The sequence below is a fragment of the Mesoplodon mirus genome (assembly GCF_964341445.2).
Source record: "Mesoplodon mirus genome assembly, chromosome: 3".
In the NCBI taxonomy this organism is placed as follows: Eukaryota; Metazoa; Chordata; class Mammalia; order Artiodactyla; family Ziphiidae; genus Mesoplodon; species Mesoplodon mirus.
The window spans coordinates 31,799,744-31,819,061 of record NC_138978.1 but is presented as its reverse complement, the minus strand read 5'-3'; the positions used below and the strand labels follow the sequence as shown (position 1 = coordinate 31,819,061).

Below are 19,318 nucleotides of genomic sequence, written 5' to 3'. Positions count from 1 at the left end.
TAATTCCTCTCCTGCTGTTAGTAAAAACAGCAAGGCCTTGGCCTCTAGGAGCACCCATCACCCTAATGGGCACCCTAGTGGGCAGCGCTGGCCCCAAGAACCAGGCTTTTCCATGCAATTTCCTGTCCAAGCCTTTCTCAGCAGTCAAGGGTCAGAAAATTGCACACGCGAGGCAGACGCCCGGGCCCTTATCTACAAACCACCACAGAGGCCACCTCCCCTTACTCCAGCCCAGACCCCTAACTCATGGGTTTCTGGAGGAATGTTCTCTTTCTGGCCTGACTCCAACCCCACCTTTTAATCCTGTCAGGCCCACCCCCAGGAGCAAAGACCTCATTTCAGACCTTGGGAGCCCCTTAGGGATGGGGTGGGGGAAGCAGTTACTTCCGAAGTTTGGCATCCTTCTCCGAAGCCTTGGTGTCACCATGCCCACTGCCTGCACTGCTTAGAAACATCTTGTCCAGCCCCTTGAGTGACTCCAGCAAGTAGTTCTGGAAGGCAGTGAGGGCAGCACAGATGGCAGGCCCGCCGAAGCCGTGGGTGATGAGGCTAAAGTGTGTCAGGCAGCTCTGCACTCCGGGCTCCAGGATGAGTGCTGGGCGGGTGTTCCCCAGCGGTGAACGGTCCTGCGCCATCAAGTCTGCAAACTCCTTGCAGATCTGCCTGGTGGGGGAAGGAGGGTCAGAGGTTAGGGGACAAAGGTCTGAGTCCCACCACATACTGGATACTTTATATACATTATATATATGATTGCTGACCCAATAGTCTACAAATGATGATCATGCCCGTGTTAGAGAAAAGTAAACTAAGGTTCAGAGAAGTTAACTGATTTGCCCAATATCACACACCTAATAAATAGCACATGCCAGTACCCTACGATTTTTTTTTTCTGTGGATGTCCTGCCCACATTCCAAGTCCAGCTCAACTCCTACCTTATCCAGGAAACTTTCCTTGATTCCCTCTCCTACTGCCACCTCCACCCAAAACAGCCAATGCTTCAAGAGGTTTGTCTATGAAATTATTGGGGAACAATCCAGAATCTGCCTTAAATAACTGAAATAATAGCTAGCAGTGAACATGAATTGAGGCCTGGATGCTGTGCCAAGCACACTGTATGTATCATCTCAAGCCTCACAACAAATCTATACTGTTATTATCATTCCCATCACATGGAAGAGGAAACTGGGTGGTTTCAGACAGGTTAGATGACCTGCCCAAGTGACTAGGCTGGGATTTGAATCCATCTCCAGTTTGCAGCCATTATTCATTTCTCTATGCATCCTGTATGTGGCTCAGGCAGGAGAATCACTTGTGTCTCACCTTTGCATCACCAAGGAACCTGGTCAGCTTAGACATGACTGGGACCCAGAAAGTGCTTGGTGAGTTAGTTGGTTAATGAGTGAGGTGAGCCCTGCCCTAGATATGTTTCTCCAGCTCCAATATGAGCAGCCACAAAGGCCCCATGAGTCAGTCCCATGAGTCTGTGATTCCAATTCTGCCTAGGGGACTTGAGGAAACCTTGAAGGCGGGAGGATGGAGTTGTGATTTGAAGGACTGTGTTAGGTGGGGAGACTGGATGGTGTTCTAAGCAGGAGAGCAAACCCAAGGACAGGAGGGCGGGAGAGAGCAAGTGGGTCAGTTGGAGTGGGTGGAACTTGTGCAGACCAGATTATGGGGGCCCTCAAAGGAGGCTGGACTTGACAGAATGGTGGTTTTCAAACCCACCCCCGTGTCTGTCTCTTCTTGCAATGGGACCCTTTCTAAAAACTAAATCTTAATGGAACACCAGTTCATTAAACAGGACCTGCGGCATCCCTACAGAACCTAGTTTGAAAATCAATTGCAGTAGCAGTGGGAGCCATTGCAGGCTCTTGGGTAGGGATCAGTGCATGTGCAGGGAGGCTGGGGGAACAGAGGGGCGCTGGGGTGAACGTCCAGGAGTGAGATTGGGAGACCAGAGTTGAGGTGGCATGCGAGTGGTGGTGAGGGAGGCATCAGTGAGACTTGCAGAGGGGTCAGCTGTGAAGTAAGGACAAAGGGGGGTCAACCCAGGGGTCTGGGTGGGTGTTGGTGCCCTGATGGAGGTCACTGGGGCAGAGGGGCTGATTGGCAAGGCTCAGGCAGGGGGAACAAGGCCAGAGAACCTCAGACCCATGACGGGACTGGGGCTGGTGGTGCCCACACATGGACTTATGTAAGCCTGTCTGTGACACTGTGTTTGCTGATGTATAGAACCCAGATATGTTCACATGTATCCACGTGTGCCCTGTCACGTGCACAGCATGGAACCTAGGTATGCCTGTGTGCAGTGCTGCATGTACCATGTGTACATCACAGGTACACGAGTGGTATCCATTGTGCCCATGCTTGGTGTCTGTGTCTGTGCATTGCACCAACATGTGCCTGTACACGGCACCCATGACAGCCAGTGCATGGCGCCCTCACTCACTTGGCGGCCAGCAGCATGCTCTTGCGGCTGTGCAGTTCCCCAGGGTCGGCATGCTGGCGGCACAGGTACTCGGCAGCTGCCTTGGCTGGGAACTCGGTCTCACAGACGTAGCCAAAATCTCGGGCCAGGTGTACAGCCTCTCCTAGGAGGGAGGGGAGGCAGAGAGATGAGCCGTCACTACAGCCAGGTGTACCTTTGAGCCTGGAGCATGGCCTTGACACTCCAACCCCTGACCGGGGCCATCCTGCTTCTATATATATCTTTTCTTGATTCCCCTCTCAGCTCTAGATGCAACCCCACTGCCCTCCCTTGGGGCTACCTCAGATGGGCTCTGAGCTCAGGGGTGGGAGCTGAGCCCACCAGTTGTCCCAGAGCCTGAACTCAAGATGATCAAGCTGAGAGTCACCAACCTCCAAGGAAGGGACTCTGACCCCCTCATCTCTTTACCACATCCAAACACTGGCCACTCTTCCCCCCATACACACACACACACACACACACACACACACGCTCTCTACTGCACCAGCACATGCACATGTGCTTGCATATACACTTAAAGACTGTACACATATATCACACACACCCCTTACTTACACATGGTGCACAGAGAACACACACATGACTAAACACACCCTCCTGCATTAGACACAGCCACACACAGTCACACTGGATGACACAGGTCCCCTCAGGCCTCACCCTCTACTAGTGAAGTCAGCAGCGTCACATTGGCGGCCTTGCGACGACCAGCTGGCAAATTGAGCCCAATCTTCTCCAGCCGTTCCCGCAGGCACCGGCCCCCATTCTTGGACTTGGCCCTTGCCATGCACACAGAAAGACAGACACACACTATGAAGACAAGATGAAGCATGTATGCTAAGTGACCCAACATGGCCTTGCTGCCTCCACCAACCCTGCTGAGGCTTGGGTCTGGTCCTGGGGACACTCTGGGGTCTCTATTTACCTGATCCAAATCTCCTCCTAATCTCACTGGTTTTGCAGCCAAGATGGGAATGGGGGGCCTAGCACGCAGCTCCAGGAACCCCTCGCTTCTCCCTAATCCTCTCAATAACAGAGACAGCCCAAGGTGGGGCAGGATGGACCAGCATCTTAGGGTCCTTTTTCCCACCTGAGCACACCAACACAGCTACCCAGGGACACACAGACCCTGAAACACACAGGGAAACACAGACACATGGGGAGACACTGTTACACACACAGCTGCCCAAGGGCACATAGACACATACACAGATGAACACACACTGAGGGCCAAGAATAGAGACACACACACCAATAGAGACAGACACACAGACTCAAACACCCAGGGACACAGTCAGAGAGACACATGTTCACACCAAATCAGGATCCCAGGGACATTTGTACAGACATTCACAGACTCATACAAGCCGTTCTGGGATGCTCAAAGAGACCAGGAATAAGGAGATACTCCCACACCTGCACAGGTGCAGCCCCACACAAAGGTACAGACCGGTAAACACACATATGTCTAGCTCCACGTGCTCATGCAGTCACACACACACAACGTACACACACAGAGTAGAACACTGTAACCAACACATCTCACTAAAGATAACACAAGAAACTCACACTCACGGAAACATATACTCCCGGCCACTCCTACACCACATATACACACACATGCATACACACAAACACTATCCTCCAACATATCAAAGCTCATAGCCCTGAAGCAGAAATACCCTACCCAGGCACAAGGACATGCACAGAGAGAGACAGACACAACTATGAAGACAAACCATGGACCCCATGCTCCCCACCCCAAAACACACGCACCAGAGAGGCCTATACTGACACAGGGAATGGGCCTTAGGTCCTGGGGATCCTTTTCCTGAGGGATGGGGTGAAGATGGCACTCTCCCTTCCCCAGACCCAGCCTTGTCCGTCGTGCCCAATGTGGGTGAGTCCTCCATCCCTTCTCTGTACCCAGGCTCCTCTCTACCCACGACCCCCAAGCCCACAGACCCATGGGAGCTGCTGAGGACCTAGGCCTGCCCAGAGAGCAAGCACAATCCCCCAGGGAGACTGAGGTGGAGATGACCCTGTGGCCTGGGGTGGGGCCGGCCCCTCTCCGATCCCCTGAGAAAGTATGAAACGACCACACATTTTAGCTTTGACACTGTGCAGGAAGTTGTGGGCTGGCCTTCCTACCTGCGAAGGACACCACCCAGGAGAGAGGCATTGAGGCACTCGGGAGGTGAGAGTCGCCGCTGGACCTCCCCCACTGTCACCTTGTACTTGGACGTCGAGCTGAGCAGAGAGAGCCGGCCTGGCACGGAGCAGAAGACCTCACTGGGGTTCGTGATGCCGCCAACCAAGCTGTCTTTGGCCAGTGAGAGGGCCGAAAGGCTGCTGGCTTTGGAGGGGATGGGGGCTGTGAAGCAGAAGCAAGAGCAAAGGAGAGAGAGACAACACTGAGCCAGGGACCAGCGGACACAGGCACTAGCCAGCTGTGGCATGAGCAGCATGCTGTGCACACACAGCTGCATCTGTATGTCCCAGAACCTTTTGGAAGGAGCTTCTACTGTCCCTGCTCTACAAGGGAAGAGACTGAAGCACGATGAGGGTAACGTGACTTGCTCTAGCTCACTCAGCTAATGGGTGGTAGACATTAAACCCAACATTCTCTGGCTCTTGAACCCCTGTTCTTTCACTGAGTCAGGCTGGTTCCCTGTTAAAACTCAAACAACTTCAGCAGTCTTGGAGTTCTGCCCTGTGTAATCAGAGAGGGAGTTGGAAATAAGGAAATGGAGTATGAGCTGGAGGCAGGATTCCTGGTCACTGCAGCAGAGCCCAGCCGATCTGCACAATCACAAGTGATCCCGGATGACCCCCGCTCACTTGTGATCCCCATGTCTCACCCACAACCCCAGATCAGTGAAAGGCCTGGGGGCCTTGGACTCCCACATCCCAGGGACAGGGAGGTTATGGCCCCATTAGGCCTCCAGCCCTGGCCCCTTTCCTGCCAAGTCATTCTGGGATGCTCAAGGAGACCAAGAATGAAGAGACACACCCTATCACCCCCTCCCCCAAATGCTTTCTAATTATCTACTAATATCTGTGAAGGACAGGGAAGGAAACCTGAGAAGTTTGTTTGTTTGTTTGTTTGTTTGTTCATTCATTCATTCATTCATTCATTCATTTTGCGGTACGCGGGCCTCTCACTATTGTGGCCTCTCCCGTTGCGGAGCACAGGCTCAGGACGCGCAGGCTCAGCGGCCATGGCTCACGGGCCCTGCCGCTCCGCAATATGTGGGATTTTTCCCGGACCGGGGCACGAACCCGCGTCCCCTGCATCGGCAGGCGGACTCGCAACCACTGCGCCACCAGGGAAGCACGAGAAGTTTATTTTTGAACGCCCATTTGGACACTCTTGGCTCTAAAAGAAAGTTCTTCCTGCAGTCTAACCTCCATTCTCCTGCTAAGCCTCAGTGGGAAGGGAGAATGACTGAGGCACTTGCTTCCCCTTGGGCTTCTCTTCTTTCAAGGAAGTGAGAGCCTTGGTAGAAAAGGCAGGCCTTGTGTGTTTGGAGAGGGGGATCAAGTGGGGAGCCTGAGGCCAGTAGTCACTGAGCACTCACCATACTGATAACCTCACTGAATCCTCAGAACAACCCACCAGGGGGCTATGTTTATTATTCCCCTTTTACAGATGAGGAGACTGAAGCCCAGAGAGGTGAAGTAATGTGCCTGAGATCACACAGCTGGTAGACTTAGTACCAGTACCAAGCCCTGGACTATGGTATCAAAGGCAGCACTTGGCCCTCCAGTCATCTGGCAAATATTTGCTGAGCACCTGTGTGCCAGGAACTGTGCTAAGCCTTGGGAAGGCAGAGGTAAGCAAGGCTGGCCCAGTCCCTGGCCTGGCAGAGCCCCTCCAGCTTTTCCCTCTCTGGATGCACATTCAAACCCTCCATCCCATCGCCCAGCTAGAAACCTCAGTGAGGCCCTCCACACTGCCCTCTCCCACCACATCCCATCCATCACCAGGTACTAGGGCTTTCTTTTCTCCACGTGCCCTGGATGCAGCCACTTCTCCAGGTGTACAGGGACGCTCACTCATTTCCCACCTGCATTTCTGCACAGCCCCTGCTCCAGAGGGATCTTTCTGAAACACCCGTCACTCCCCAGCCTAGAACCCGTCAGTGCCTGAGAATTAAATTCCAGCTCCATAGCTGAGCAGAATGATGCTGCCTGTCCTTCAGTGAGTGCCAACTATATACCAAGTGTTTCACATTAACAACTCTGTGGAGATGCTATTTTCTGTCCCCATTTCAAGATGAAGAAACTAAAAGTTCAAAGAAGTTAAGATAGTACAGCAATAAGGAGCAGACATGGGTCTTGACCTCTGACAATGGACTTTAAAGTTCACATTCTTAACTGTCATAATGCCCTCCTTCACCCTCTTTTGTGGTCCGGCCCTGCCTACCCCTTTTGCCTGGTCCTCCATCTGCCCTTTAGGCCCTCGACCCACACTGACCAATACAAATATACTATAAGCCACATATATAAATTTATATTTTCTGGTAGCCCTATTTTTAAAAAGTAAGAAACATGTTGATACCAATTTTAATATATTTTATTTACCCTATATATAAAAATATTATCAGGACTTCCCTGGTGGCACAGTGGTTAAGAATACACCTGCCCATGCAGGGGACACAAGTTCGAGCCCTGGTCCAGGAAGATCCCACATGCCGTGGAGCAACTAAGCCACAAATACTAAGTCTGCACTCTAGAGCCTGCGAGCCACAACTACTGAAGCCCGTGCGCCTAGAGCCCATGCTCCACAACAAGAGAAGCCACCGCAGTGAGAAGCCCGCGCACCACAACGAAGAGTAGCCCCCGCTCACTGCAACTAGGGAAAGCCCACATGCAGCAACAAAGACCCAACACAGCCAAAAATAAAAATAAAAATTTAAAAATTTTAAAAAATAAATAAAAAATAAAAATATTATCACTGAAACATACAATCAATATTTTTAAAATTATTAATGAGCTTTTTTTTTTTTCAGCTGCGTTGGGTCTTCATTGCTGCTCTTGGGCTTTTCTCTGGTTGTGGCGAGCGGGGGCTACTCTTCGTTGCTGTGTGCGAGCTTCTCATTGTGGTGGCTTCTCTTGTTGTGGAGCATGGGCTCTAGGTGCACGGGCTTCAGTAGTTGTGGCTCGCAGGCTCTAGAGCGCAGGCTCAGTAGTTGTGGTGCACGGGCTTAGTTTCTCCGCAGCATGTGGGATCTTCCCGGACCAGGGCTTGAATCCATGCCCCATGCATTGGCAGGCGGATTCTCAACCACTGCACCACCAGGGAATCCCTTAATGAGCTATTTTACATTCTTTTCTTGTACTTGGTCTTCAAAATTCAACACATATTTTACAGTTATAGCCCATCCTAATTCGGACTAGCCACATTTCAAGTGCTCAATAGCCACACATGGCCCATGGCTCCCACAGTGGACAGCACAGTTCTAGACTTCAAAGTGGGGAGCACAGGAGTTAACATAAGTAAGTGAGATGTGGGAGACCTGCTACTTGGCCGAGTGTTACCATGCTGGATACACCAACATTGCCGGAGCTCTTGGTTTGGTTTGTTTTTGTTTTTGTTTTTGCTGGTGAGACAAGGATTTGAGATTTCTAGGTGAAATCTCTGGATTTTTACTTTATTATTATTTTATTATTATTATTTTTTGGCCGCACCGTGCAGCTTGTGGGATCTTAGTTCCCCGACCAGGGACTGAACCCATGCGCCCTGCAATGGAAGCATCCTAACCACTGGACTGCCAGGGAAGTCCCTGGATTTTTAAACGTTGGCAACTGATTCAAAAATTTAAAAACCCAGGACAGGTCACATGGAACGTGTGAAGCACCACCTGGGATGCGGGACGACTAGCTCACCAGCGTGTGGGCTCTTTAAGCCCCGCAGAACTGCTTGCTGTCTGTCTCAGGCGCCCTTCTCCATTTTACTAAGCGGGGCCTCCTCCTTCTCAAGCCTCAGTCCGGGCACCCCCCCCCAATGCAAAGCTTCCTAAGCCCTCACCCCCTGCTCCTTTTCACCCTCTGTCACTGTCCTTACCACACTGAACCTCATGTCTGCTTCCTCCTCTGTCTTCCCCACCAATTGGGAGTGCCTGAGAGCAGGGTCTTGGCACAAGGGCGTGTCAGTGAATGTGGAATAAATGAGGGAAGCAAGGGCCCTTGAAACGTGGAATGGGAGAAAGAGTGAAGGCTCACAGCCAATATATGCACGGGGTAGGGGTGGGGGAGGGTCTTTAAGGGAACCTCATTCCTTTTTTAGCAATTGATGGTAAAACTGCCCTTCCTCCCTGGGTCATCCCTATTCAGGCACCAGGGAAGGGCCAACAGGTCATGGATGGGGCTGAGTGGGAGAAGTGAAGAGGTGGGGGGAGGTGGAGAGAGTAGCAGCACACACCCTACCCCAGGCAAGTTCCCTGTCCCCAGAGCAGGGCCAAAACTAGGGTGAGGCAGGTGAGGCGTTTGTCTTGGGTGCAAAATTTAAGGAGGCACCAAACAACTCAGCAATCAAGACAAACAGTATTTTAATGCAATATTTTTAAAAGTAGAAATTAATGTAAAAATCCATGGTGACAAAATATCAAAAATTTAAATAGAAGCAGGCTCCGATCCTGCTCTTGCACGACCTTGCCTCACTCCCCTTATCCTCGTCCCAGCCTCTGCCCCAGAGTGAGCAGCAAGAATGTCCTGACCCAACAGACACTGACACGGGACAAGTAATAGCAGCCATGCCACCCCCGACCCCAGTGTCTCCCAGGCCTGTGCACGGGCTGGGCTCCCTCATCACCTGTGTCCCTCTGCCTTGAGGGGACTTTCTGGGGTGATGGAACCATTCTCTAACATATTTCGTATCTTGACTATATGTTTACATTTGTCAAAATTCATAGAAATGCACATCTAAAAAGGGTGAACTGTACTATACGTAAATTATACCTCAAGCTCGACTTAAAAAACTAAAACTATGAATTAATAAATTAACAAGAAGGGCAAAGTGACTGTCCTCTCTCCCATGACTCCTAGCCAGAGGGAATGGTCAGAGGAACAGAAAATTCTTCTCTCCCCCAGCAGCCTCCTCTATCCAGCTTTTATTAAAATCTGGGGACCCCTGAGGCCAGGCACTGTGAGAGGGGAGAGAGACCAAAGCTGGGTGAAGCTGTTTGCACATGTACAAACAGGGACATATGTGAGCACACGTGTCACACAAACGTCTATACGTAAAAACTACATGCCCTGCCATAGATCACTGAGGGTGAGACTGTGCATATGCACACTTGCTCAACAACAAATACCGAGCCCCAGCTAAATACACATAGGCTCTGCCCGACTGTTGCAAGAATGTGGCAACATGCATAAGGATATCTGCAAGTGCTTTTGCTCCTGCTGATATATTTAAACATAGAGTATATGCCAGATTTATGCAAACATAGGTGTGGCTAATGTAGTGCATGACAGGTGGACATGTGTTTGTGTATACGAATTACAGACATTGTTGCTTTCCCCACTTCTCTGTACCCTTTTCCTCAGAGCTTCTTCCTTCAAAAATGACAGAGGTTTGGAGGCCAGGGTTAGGGAAGCAGGTAGCCTGGGACAGGAGCAGTCACGAAGGTGGGAATTAACTAGCACAGATTGCAAAGCAGGGACCAGTGTTTGTCTCCCACACCACAGTGAGTCCTAAAGCTGAAGTGGTCTACCCATGGTGTCCCCCTGGTCATGAATGCAGAAGCCATTCACATGTACACACTCCTACAGACATAGGAGTGTCCTACAGACAGAGCTCCTAGTTAGCCAATCTATCAGACAAGACTCACACACACACAAGTCTACACACTCTGTCCACAGGTTGTAGATATGGTCTGACCACTGATTCTGGGGAGTGTGCAATAGACTCTGTTAGAAAGTGGGTTAAAATTGTGAGTCTTTCTAGAAGAAAATATAGGAGAAAAATCTTCATGACCTTGGGTTAGGCAAAGAGTTAATATAACACCAAAAGCATGATCCATAAAAGAAAATAATGATAAACTGGATTTCATCAAAATCAAAAACTTTTGCACCTGAAAAGACACTATTAAGAAAATGAAAAGACAAACCATAGACTTGAAGAAAATATTTGCAAATCCTATATCTTATCAGGGATGTGTATCCAGAATACATAAAGAATTCTTATAATCCAATAGTAAGATATACAACCCAATTAGAAAATGTCCAAAATATGTGAGTAGACATTTCACTTAAAATGATATATGAATGGCTAGTAAGCACATGGAAAAGTGCTCAGCATCATTAGTCATTAGGGAAATGCAAATTAAAAGGATACTGAGGTACCATCAGGAAGGCTATAATCAAAAAGAGACATATCAAGTGCAGATGACGATGTGGAGAAACTGGAACTCTCACACTTTCTTGGTGGGAATATAAAACAGTACAGCCATTTTAGAAAACAGCTTGGGAGTTTCTTTAAAAAATTAAAGACAAACTTACCATAAAATCCAGACATTCCACTCCTAGGAGTTCAAGAGCGGTGAAAACGTATGTCCACACAAAGACATGCGTGTAAATGATCATAGCAGCATTATTTATCCTAGCCAAAAAGTGGAAACAACCCCAGTGTCCATCAACTGACGAATGAATAAACAAAATGTGTTACATCCACACGATGGAGTACTACTAACCAATAAAAAAGGAATGATCTACTGATACAGCCTACAACACAGATGAACCTCAAAAACATTATAAGTACAAGAAACTAGATGCAAAAGTCAGCACATTTATATAACATGTCCAGTATGTGCAAACATATAGACAGAAAGCAGATCAGTCATTGCCTAAGGCCTGGAGTGGGAATTAATTACAATTGGGAATGGAGGAATTTTGGGGGGTGTTGGAAATGTCTTAAAACACACTGTAGTAATGGTTACACAACTCTATAAATTTACTAAAAATCATCGAACTGTACTTTTCCAATGGGTGAATTTCAGGTATGTACATTTTAGTTCAATCAATCAGTTAAAGAAATGAGGTTCCAGGGCCATAATTCCAGGGATTCTCATTCAGTAGATGTGAAATGGTGCCCAGGAAATCTGCATTTTTTAACAAGCACCCCTGGGGATTTGATGCGTGTGGTTCCTTAGACCACACTTAAGGTACCACTGGTCCAAAGCCTGGGGGGAAGGGGCAGCAGGAGGAAGGCAGACAGGAGGGGTCGTGACCCTCCTCCCAGCCCACTTGAGTCCCCTCATCTCCCCAGTGGGACCTGCTGGTTAAGTTTCCTTCTCACCAACTGCTAGAGGGTTTCTTTTATTTTTAATTTTTATTTTTTTAATTGAGGTATAGTTGATGTACAATATTATATAAGTTGCAAGTGTACAACATGATGATTGACAATTTAAAAAGATATATTCCACTTATAGTTATTATAAAATAATGGCTATGTTCCCTGTGTTGTACAATATATCCTTGTAGCTTATTTACTTTATACATAGTAAGTTTGTACCTCTTAATCCCCTACTCCTATCTTCCCCCTCCCCTCTTCCCTCTTGCCTAGAGGGGTTCTTTTAAATATAACTGCTACGGTTCACTGCCCTGCTCTGTGCTGCCCTCAGGTACAGTCCACAGTCTATCTGCATGGGCACCAGTTTTTAAGTCTCATTCTGGGGCCAATGGTAGCCTGGGAGGCAAGTGAGGCAGGGTTGTAGAAGTGCAGGGTCAGATTCCATCTTTACGTAAATTTTGATATTTCGTTTATTGTGGATATTTTTTGCATTAAAAAATTTTAAACATAGTGCACTAAGATGTATTATTTATCTTGATTACTGAGCTTTCAGGCGCCCTCCTAAATCTTGCCTCAGGTGAGTTCCTCACTTACCTCACCCCAGTCCTGGCCCTGCTTGTAGATTCACTTGGAAGCCCAGAAACTCCCCATCTCCCTTTTCTTTCCCCAGATCCAGGGACAGCAGAGAATTTACATCATCCCCTGCCCTGAGACTGGACAACAGAGCCCAGCAGAGAGGGATTCCCCAGCCCCAATTAGGCAACTATCCACTCTCCTCGCAGGAAAGGAGGACTATCTCAATTCTCATCCCCAAACCACTCCCCTCCAGCGGTGACTGTATAGCCTGAAACCCACGGAGATGTTTAACCTTTTTAAACCTGTCTGGCTTTCCAAAGAGAGGGCATACGCACGTGCTGTTCCTGGTGGAGCGAAAGTAGCTCGGCCCTTTGTACACCCCTTACCCCCTCTCCAAATGCACTCAGACTTCAAAACCGTTCATTCAACAAATCTCCTGAGCACCTACTGAGCCCCCTGCTGTCTCTCCCTCAGGAAGCCTCCCAAGTTCCGGCACTCACTGCTCCTCTTCTGAGCTCCCACTACAAGGTATACAGACCCTGTTCACTGCCTTTCTTGGCTGGGAAATATTCCTGTCCATGTCTGTCTCTCAGGCCAGTGCCGCCTGCTTTCTGTGCCCCTAGGACAAGTCACAAAACTGAAAGTGACAAATGTGGGCAGAAAATTGAGGGCTCCCCACTTCCCTTCGGGTCAGCCTCAGCCCCATCTGCCATCCTTGCCCCCGCAGCCCTGGCTACAACGGGCTGCCGACCTGGAAGTGTGTGGTGGGGCGGGGACTTCGCCTCCCCTCCCCTGCCCGGAGTAGTGAAGATTTTACAACCTCCCTGGACGCACTGTCGAAGTCGAGACCCGAGGCCTCCCTGCGGTAGCAAGGCTGCTTCTGGTGTAGGGCTGAGGCCACCTCCCTTTCACAGCCTAGGACTCCAACCGCCCGTGACACAGCTGCCCCTCCCGCCAGGGCCGGGAGGAGCTGGAGGAATGAATCCTTGGCTTCAGCTAGCCAAGAACGACCTTCTATAATTCCAGGGCCCGGGTCTGAGTGGGATGGTCCTCCACCGCCCCTGGCAGGTGCCAGAGGACTTCAGGACTCGACCGGGGCTCCCGATGCCTTCAGAAGGCCTGAGGGCGAAGAAGGACGCTGATCAACTGCGCCCAAGTGGCTGGCGACGTGGCCGGAGTTCCGCAGTGACTGCGGAGGGCCCGAACGAAGATTACCCGCCGCGTGGGGCGTGGAGGCTCCAGGGCGCAGGGCTCCAACCGGGCCACCTGCTTAGCCACAGCTGGGTCGCCCGCCCACGCACCCCGCCCCGACGTCCCGACCTCGCAGATCGGCTCTGCCGCAATGACCCTCTCTCCTCAAAGGCTCGCCACGCCAGCCGAAGGACAAGCTCGCGACTCAGGAACCAGCCTCTTCCTTCCGTTGGGAGCCGCGGCTCTCGCCCCTCCCCTTTGCTGCATTGCTCCGGGCTGTGACTCGACGTCCGGGTTGGGGCCCCCAGGGCGCAGTCCCCAGCTCAGGTCGCCGGGCTCCACTGGGCCACCGACGGGCTGACACTGGTGTCCGGCCGGTGTGCGCGCCCGCGTCGGCGACATCCCGAACAGCACAGCACCAGCGCCCACGTCCACCCCCCACCCGCCGGAGCCCGTGCGCAGCACTCGGGACAGTCCCGGCTGCACTCACTGTGTTCTTTGGGGATCCCGGCGCAGCCCTAGGACCCGGGATTTATGAAAGCTGATGTCCTTTGAGAGAAACTAACTCGAGGCAATTTTGGTTCCTTCTTGGTAGCCAGTCTTTTGTCCTGGCTCTGGCCAGGGGACTGGGGTTTAAGGTACTCAGAGCCCCACCTGATCCTCCTACCCTTCCCCAGGGCAGAAATCCCCAAGCTCCTTCCCAAAATGCAAGGTCCTGGCCTCCCGGAGGGAGTCAGTGAGCCTGAGCCCCCGTAGCCTGTGGGGCCCGGGCAGGAGTCAGAACTGGGGACCAAGACCATGGCTGAATCTCCGGGTGACAGCACAGCGGTAGGCTGTTGCCGCTGCAGACCGAGCTCTCCCTTCTGTCGGGCTCAAAAAAATCCACTAAAGCAAGGCAGCGGCCGCCAGCAAAGAGCTGGCTCTGAGTGTACACCTCTGCCCGGGCTGCAGGCAGCCTCCCCAAACCCCCAGCTCCAGGTAACAGCCCCAATACCTGGAGCTCCCTTCTCCCAAGTTCTGGGAGGCCTCTCTCCTCATCTTCCCCACACGTACACCAGGTGGTCCTGCTAACTCCCAGCCCCAGGTAACTCAGCCTCAACTCTTGAAATCCAGCTCCCCACCACCACCACCTCCCCGGGACTCAAGAAGGGCAAACAGAGCCCAGGCTTGAATTCACTTGTTTGAAAAACAACTTGAGCCAATCCCAGGGGAGCAGTGCCTGCCCCAGGTACAGCGGGCTTGTCTGTGCCTCCATATTCCTCTCTGCACCTGCCCCAAATTTATCCCTGGGCCTCTCTGAATCTGTCTTTCTCACCTTTCCCTGGCACAGTCAGAACTCACAGGCCTGAAAATCCACTGGAGGGCAGATCTCAAACCCCTGGCTTTTCCAAGGGCAGAGAGACACAAACATCCTGAAAATGCACAGGGAGCAACCCTACATGCTTAAAGATCTTCAGTGCCAAAGAACAAATTCTGGGATACCACAGGGACCCTGACCCCCAAACACATGGAAATTACACCAACATAACACACACATGTCACACACTCACAGCAAGAGACACCAAGAAATACTGGGAAAGCAACATAGAGACATGTACAGGATCCCAAACTCACATGGACACCAACGCCCAAGCCCTGATCCTCCTGCACACAGCCTGACACAATAGTCACACACCAGCTCCCCTAATCCTAAACTGCTGAAAGAGGCTCCCAAATGGAGAAAAAATTCCCTAGGGAAACCTCAAGGCCCCCAAGGCCCTGCTAGGAAGGGAGGGGCAGAAAGCACCAGACAGGCTAGGAAATGGTAAGGCTTGGTAAAGTGGAAATCATTTGACGACATCCATGGGAATAGCACTCTCATTAACACCTCTTAGGAAATAGAGAAGTGGTTTAACTCGTTTTGCAAATTAACTCCAGATCCAAAAGAGTGCCCTTGCCTTGGTAAAGAGTGAGCTTGGCGACGCACAGGAGGGACGCGCCACAGGGGAAGAAACTGGGTCTGTGTGCCGGGGCCTGCACCATTTCGCCCGGTTCTGCCCTGGCAGATGCACGCCATTCCTTACCTTTCTTGATCACGGACTGGTCCAGAAGGCTCATTCCCGGCTCGTCCATGGCCTGCAAATAGGACAGGGTGGTGGTAAGGGCGCTTGTAGATCTAGTCTCCTTTCGCTTCCCAAGCCCCTGCTGTCCCCGGTCCCTGTCCTGTCTGCTTCACCCAACGCGCACCACCCGTCAGCCTGCGGCCGGCGACGGGCGGGACCAGGATTCACCGGCGCTCCACCATTTGCGGCTGAGTTGGAGCCCTGGGTGCCTCGCCATGCCGTGCAAAAAGGGCATTTTGGAACCTTAGACAGGCAACTCCTCCACTTCGCTTCGCTCCAGGCACAGGCTGCTCCAGTAGACCGCGACTGGGCATAGGTTCCCTACGTTGCCGAGCGGAGAGGGACAAAAGTGGTTCGGCCTCTGCCCATTTACTCGGCGAAGGGTCACCGCCATCCAGGCACCTGCTCACGGACTCAGTGTCAGGCCGCCCGAAAGGCCAGGCAGCGTCTAACTCAGGACGTGGGACGCATCCTGGGAGTCACGAGCAAGAAGTGGCAGGCTGGGAGAAAAGCCGGGTTCCTGCATTGGTCACTCTTTGCCTCCAGCCAGGTTCTAAGTCACCGCAGCAGATGCTGGCCCATCCCGGATCCTTCGGGCCTCACCTGCAGGTCCTCCAGGCCCGGCGGCACCGCCAGTCCGGGAAGGCCGAGGGGCGCGTCTGCCAGGCTGTGCGCGCCGTCTGCCAGGCCGTGCAGAAGCCGCGGCACAGCGGCGGTGTAGTCGCGGCGCGGGTCGAGGCCCAGGGCGCGGGCGGGCGGCGCCAGCAGGCCGGGCGGCTCGTCGTGGGCGCGGGCGGCGGCGCGGGGCGCGGCCCAGGCAGCCTGCGGAGGCTGCGGCTGTACCAGGGACGCCAGGCCACCGTACGGGTCCCCGGCCAGGTGGGGAAAGGCGGAGGCGGCGTCGGACGCCTGGCCGTAGGGCAGTGGCGGCTGCGGGTAGGGCGGCGGGAAGTAGGGCGGCTGGAAGTCAGCGGCGGCGGCGGTCGGCGTGTGGCAGAGCTGCGGGGCCGGCCCGTAGGCCGCCTGGGGCAGCGACGACAGGCGGGCCCCGCTAGCCGCTGCGCCCAGCCCGTCGGGGCGCTCCTGGGGAAGAAGAGGGGCGCGTTAGGCGACCCATCGGCAGCTGAAAGGACCCAGCCCGAAAGGACCCTCCTCAGCTCCCGAGGGGCCAGCTGCCGTCCTGCCCGCTTTCCGAGGCCCGAGGTCTATCTCTGAATGACCCGTGGGCGTGGGAGCCTTGGGCTGGGGACAGCGGTCTCCGGCGCGCACAGTTCTCAGCGGGCGGAGTCGCTGTGGCCCCCTCCCTCCGAAATTTCGTTGGAGGAGGAGGTTCGGAAGGTCCAGCACTCAGGCTCCCGGATCCCCGGCCCGGTACGCCCCGGTGTCCCCGGGCCCGAGACTACTCACCATGGCGGAGTAAGTGTGCACCAGCATGGGGCGGGCAGCGCGGGGCGCGAGGCGTGGCGGCGGCGGAGCCCTCGCCCGACGGCGAGCTCTTCGGGAAGAGGTGCTGGGAGCCTGCACGGCCCGCGGGGGGTCACTTTGCGGTGGCGGGGTGCAACCCAGCCCGGAGCCCAACAGGCATCGGGTCCTCAGCAGTGGGCGCCCCCGGGCGGGTCCATGGGGGCGGGATGTAGGCCGGACGGGCGCTGATCGCACTTGGAAAAGTCGGTCAATGGGCGCCCAGCGCCCGCCCTTCTTCCTCTGAACGCAGCTTGCTCCATGCACTCCAGTTATAGTGGCGGGGGCGCGCCGGGCCTCCGGGGGCGCGCATTAAAGAGACACGCTAGGGCCGCTTTCTCCCAGCTCCCCAGCGACAGCCCAAGAGGAGGCGTAGCTTTGGCGCAACCCCCTGGGAAGGATAGAGGGATGTGATTCCAACCCGCGTTTGTCTGATCGCTTTCGAGGCTCGAAGCTCCCAGTCACCTTGAAACAGAGAAGGATTCGAGGTTGGGACATAAGGGCCCTAGTTTGCTATCGGTTCTATTGCACCTTTGCCTTTGAGCAAAGCACTACTCCTCCTTGGCCTCAGCTTCCCTGTCTGTAAAATGGATATCAGTCCTTTCTCTAACCGCCTCACCGGATTATGGATGAGGTGGGCAGTCTTGAAGGTGGAAGAAGTTTGTGAGCTGCAGACTCAAGCCTGCTGGCTCATGTGCACACATATGTCAGTACCTCTGTGTGTGTGTGTGTGTGTGTGTGTGTGTGTGAGTTGGGGGCCATCACAGCCTTTCTGCACGTTTCTGTATCAAAGCCCCTCTGAGGGTGCTTACTTCACTCAGGCTTCCCCCAGCTGGTAACTCCCACTGCCAAGCCAGGGTCTGAGGAAGTTGGAGACACAAACTGGCCCGACAGAGAGAGTTGCCTGACACGGGGGTTGGGCATCATGAGTTCCACCTGAGAAGGGCTCAAGATATTTCTGAAGCCATGAGGGCCTGGGCTGACTGAGTGTGGGCTGGTCATACCCAGAGGATGTTGAGTGAAGCTGTGTGTAACTGACATCATGTGGACCATGTGCTATCATCACTCTAACATGCACAGGCTGTGTGTTTGTGTGTTACCATGGCAGGCACTGGCTGGCTCTCAAGCATGTTCCACTTCCTGCAGTCACTCTATCTTTCTTTCCTTCAAAACCCAACCCTCCTTCCTAAGGATTAAAGAAAGGGAAATGAGAGGAATGCTAAGGGGAATGGGAATTAAGAAAGCAGATGGAAGGTGCTAAAAAAAAGTAATAAAAATAAAAATTAAAAAAAGGAAGATGCTCAGACCAGGGCAGAGTAGAAATAATCACAGCAAACATTACAGAGTGTGCCAGACTCTATGCTAAGTATTTGATGAGTATTGAGTTATTTAACTCTCACAACAGCCCTATGAGATAGAAACCCTTATCATCCCCATTCTCAGTTGAGAAAAGTGAGGCACAGAGAGGTGACATGACTTTCCCAAGATCAAGGTGCTAGTTAAGTGGCACAGCTGGGGTAGTCTGCTTCTAGCCTCTTTCTGGGTACAGAATTACTATTCTATATCGCCTTAGACTCAGGTGCCTAGAATTTAGTCCTGACTCCGATGGACTGTGTGATTCTGGGCAAGACATTTTTCCTCTCTGACCTCAGTTTCTGCAACTTCAACAACAACAATAAAAAAATATGGGAGGGGGACTTCTCTGGCGGTCCAGTGGTTAAGACTGTGTGCTTCCAATGCAAGGGGCATGGGTTCAATCACTGGCCAGGGAACTAAGATCGCACATGCCATGTGGCATGGCCAAAATATTTTTTTAATTATTTTTTTTAAAAGGTATGGGAAGGAAGAGAGGACTAGATGGTTTCTTAGGCCCCTTTCTAATGAAGTGGAAGATGAGAAAGTAAAGGTAAAAATATTGAGCTAAATTAGAGGAGAAAGGGAGATAGAGGTGACACCATTAACCCATGGGAGGTATGTGGAGGAGACTTGAGGAGGGTATCCCAGAAGGCACACGGCAGGTGCAGAACTCAGGTCTGGGTCATCTCAGCCTGGGAGGCTTTGGGGGAATGAGGAGGCTGGAAGCAGGCAAGGTTTCACCACTAAGAACTTTCCAGAAGGTGGAACCACCAGCTAGGGTGGTAGATGAAGCAAAATTGGGCAGCTCTGCAACCTCATGCCTAGGACAGATCAGAGGTCAGGAGTAT

At 52.4% G+C, this 19,318-nt stretch overlaps 1 protein-coding gene across 1 annotated transcript; it reads right to left on the bottom strand.

The window, feature by feature from the left end:
* Nucleotides 1–380: 380 nt before the first annotated feature.
* On the bottom strand, nt 381–17,087 carry TFAP2E (transcription factor AP-2 epsilon; the record flags this gene model as incomplete). Its single annotated transcript, XM_082614763.1, has 7 exons — nt 381–663; nt 2,451–2,592; nt 3,147–3,265; nt 4,638–4,860; nt 15,615–15,666; nt 16,257–16,736; nt 17,061–17,087. 7 exons carry the CDS (start codon nt 17,085–17,087, stop codon nt 381–383), a joined length of 1,326 nt encoding a protein of 441 aa, XP_082470889.1.
* Nucleotides 17,088–19,318: the final 2,231 nt, after the last annotated feature.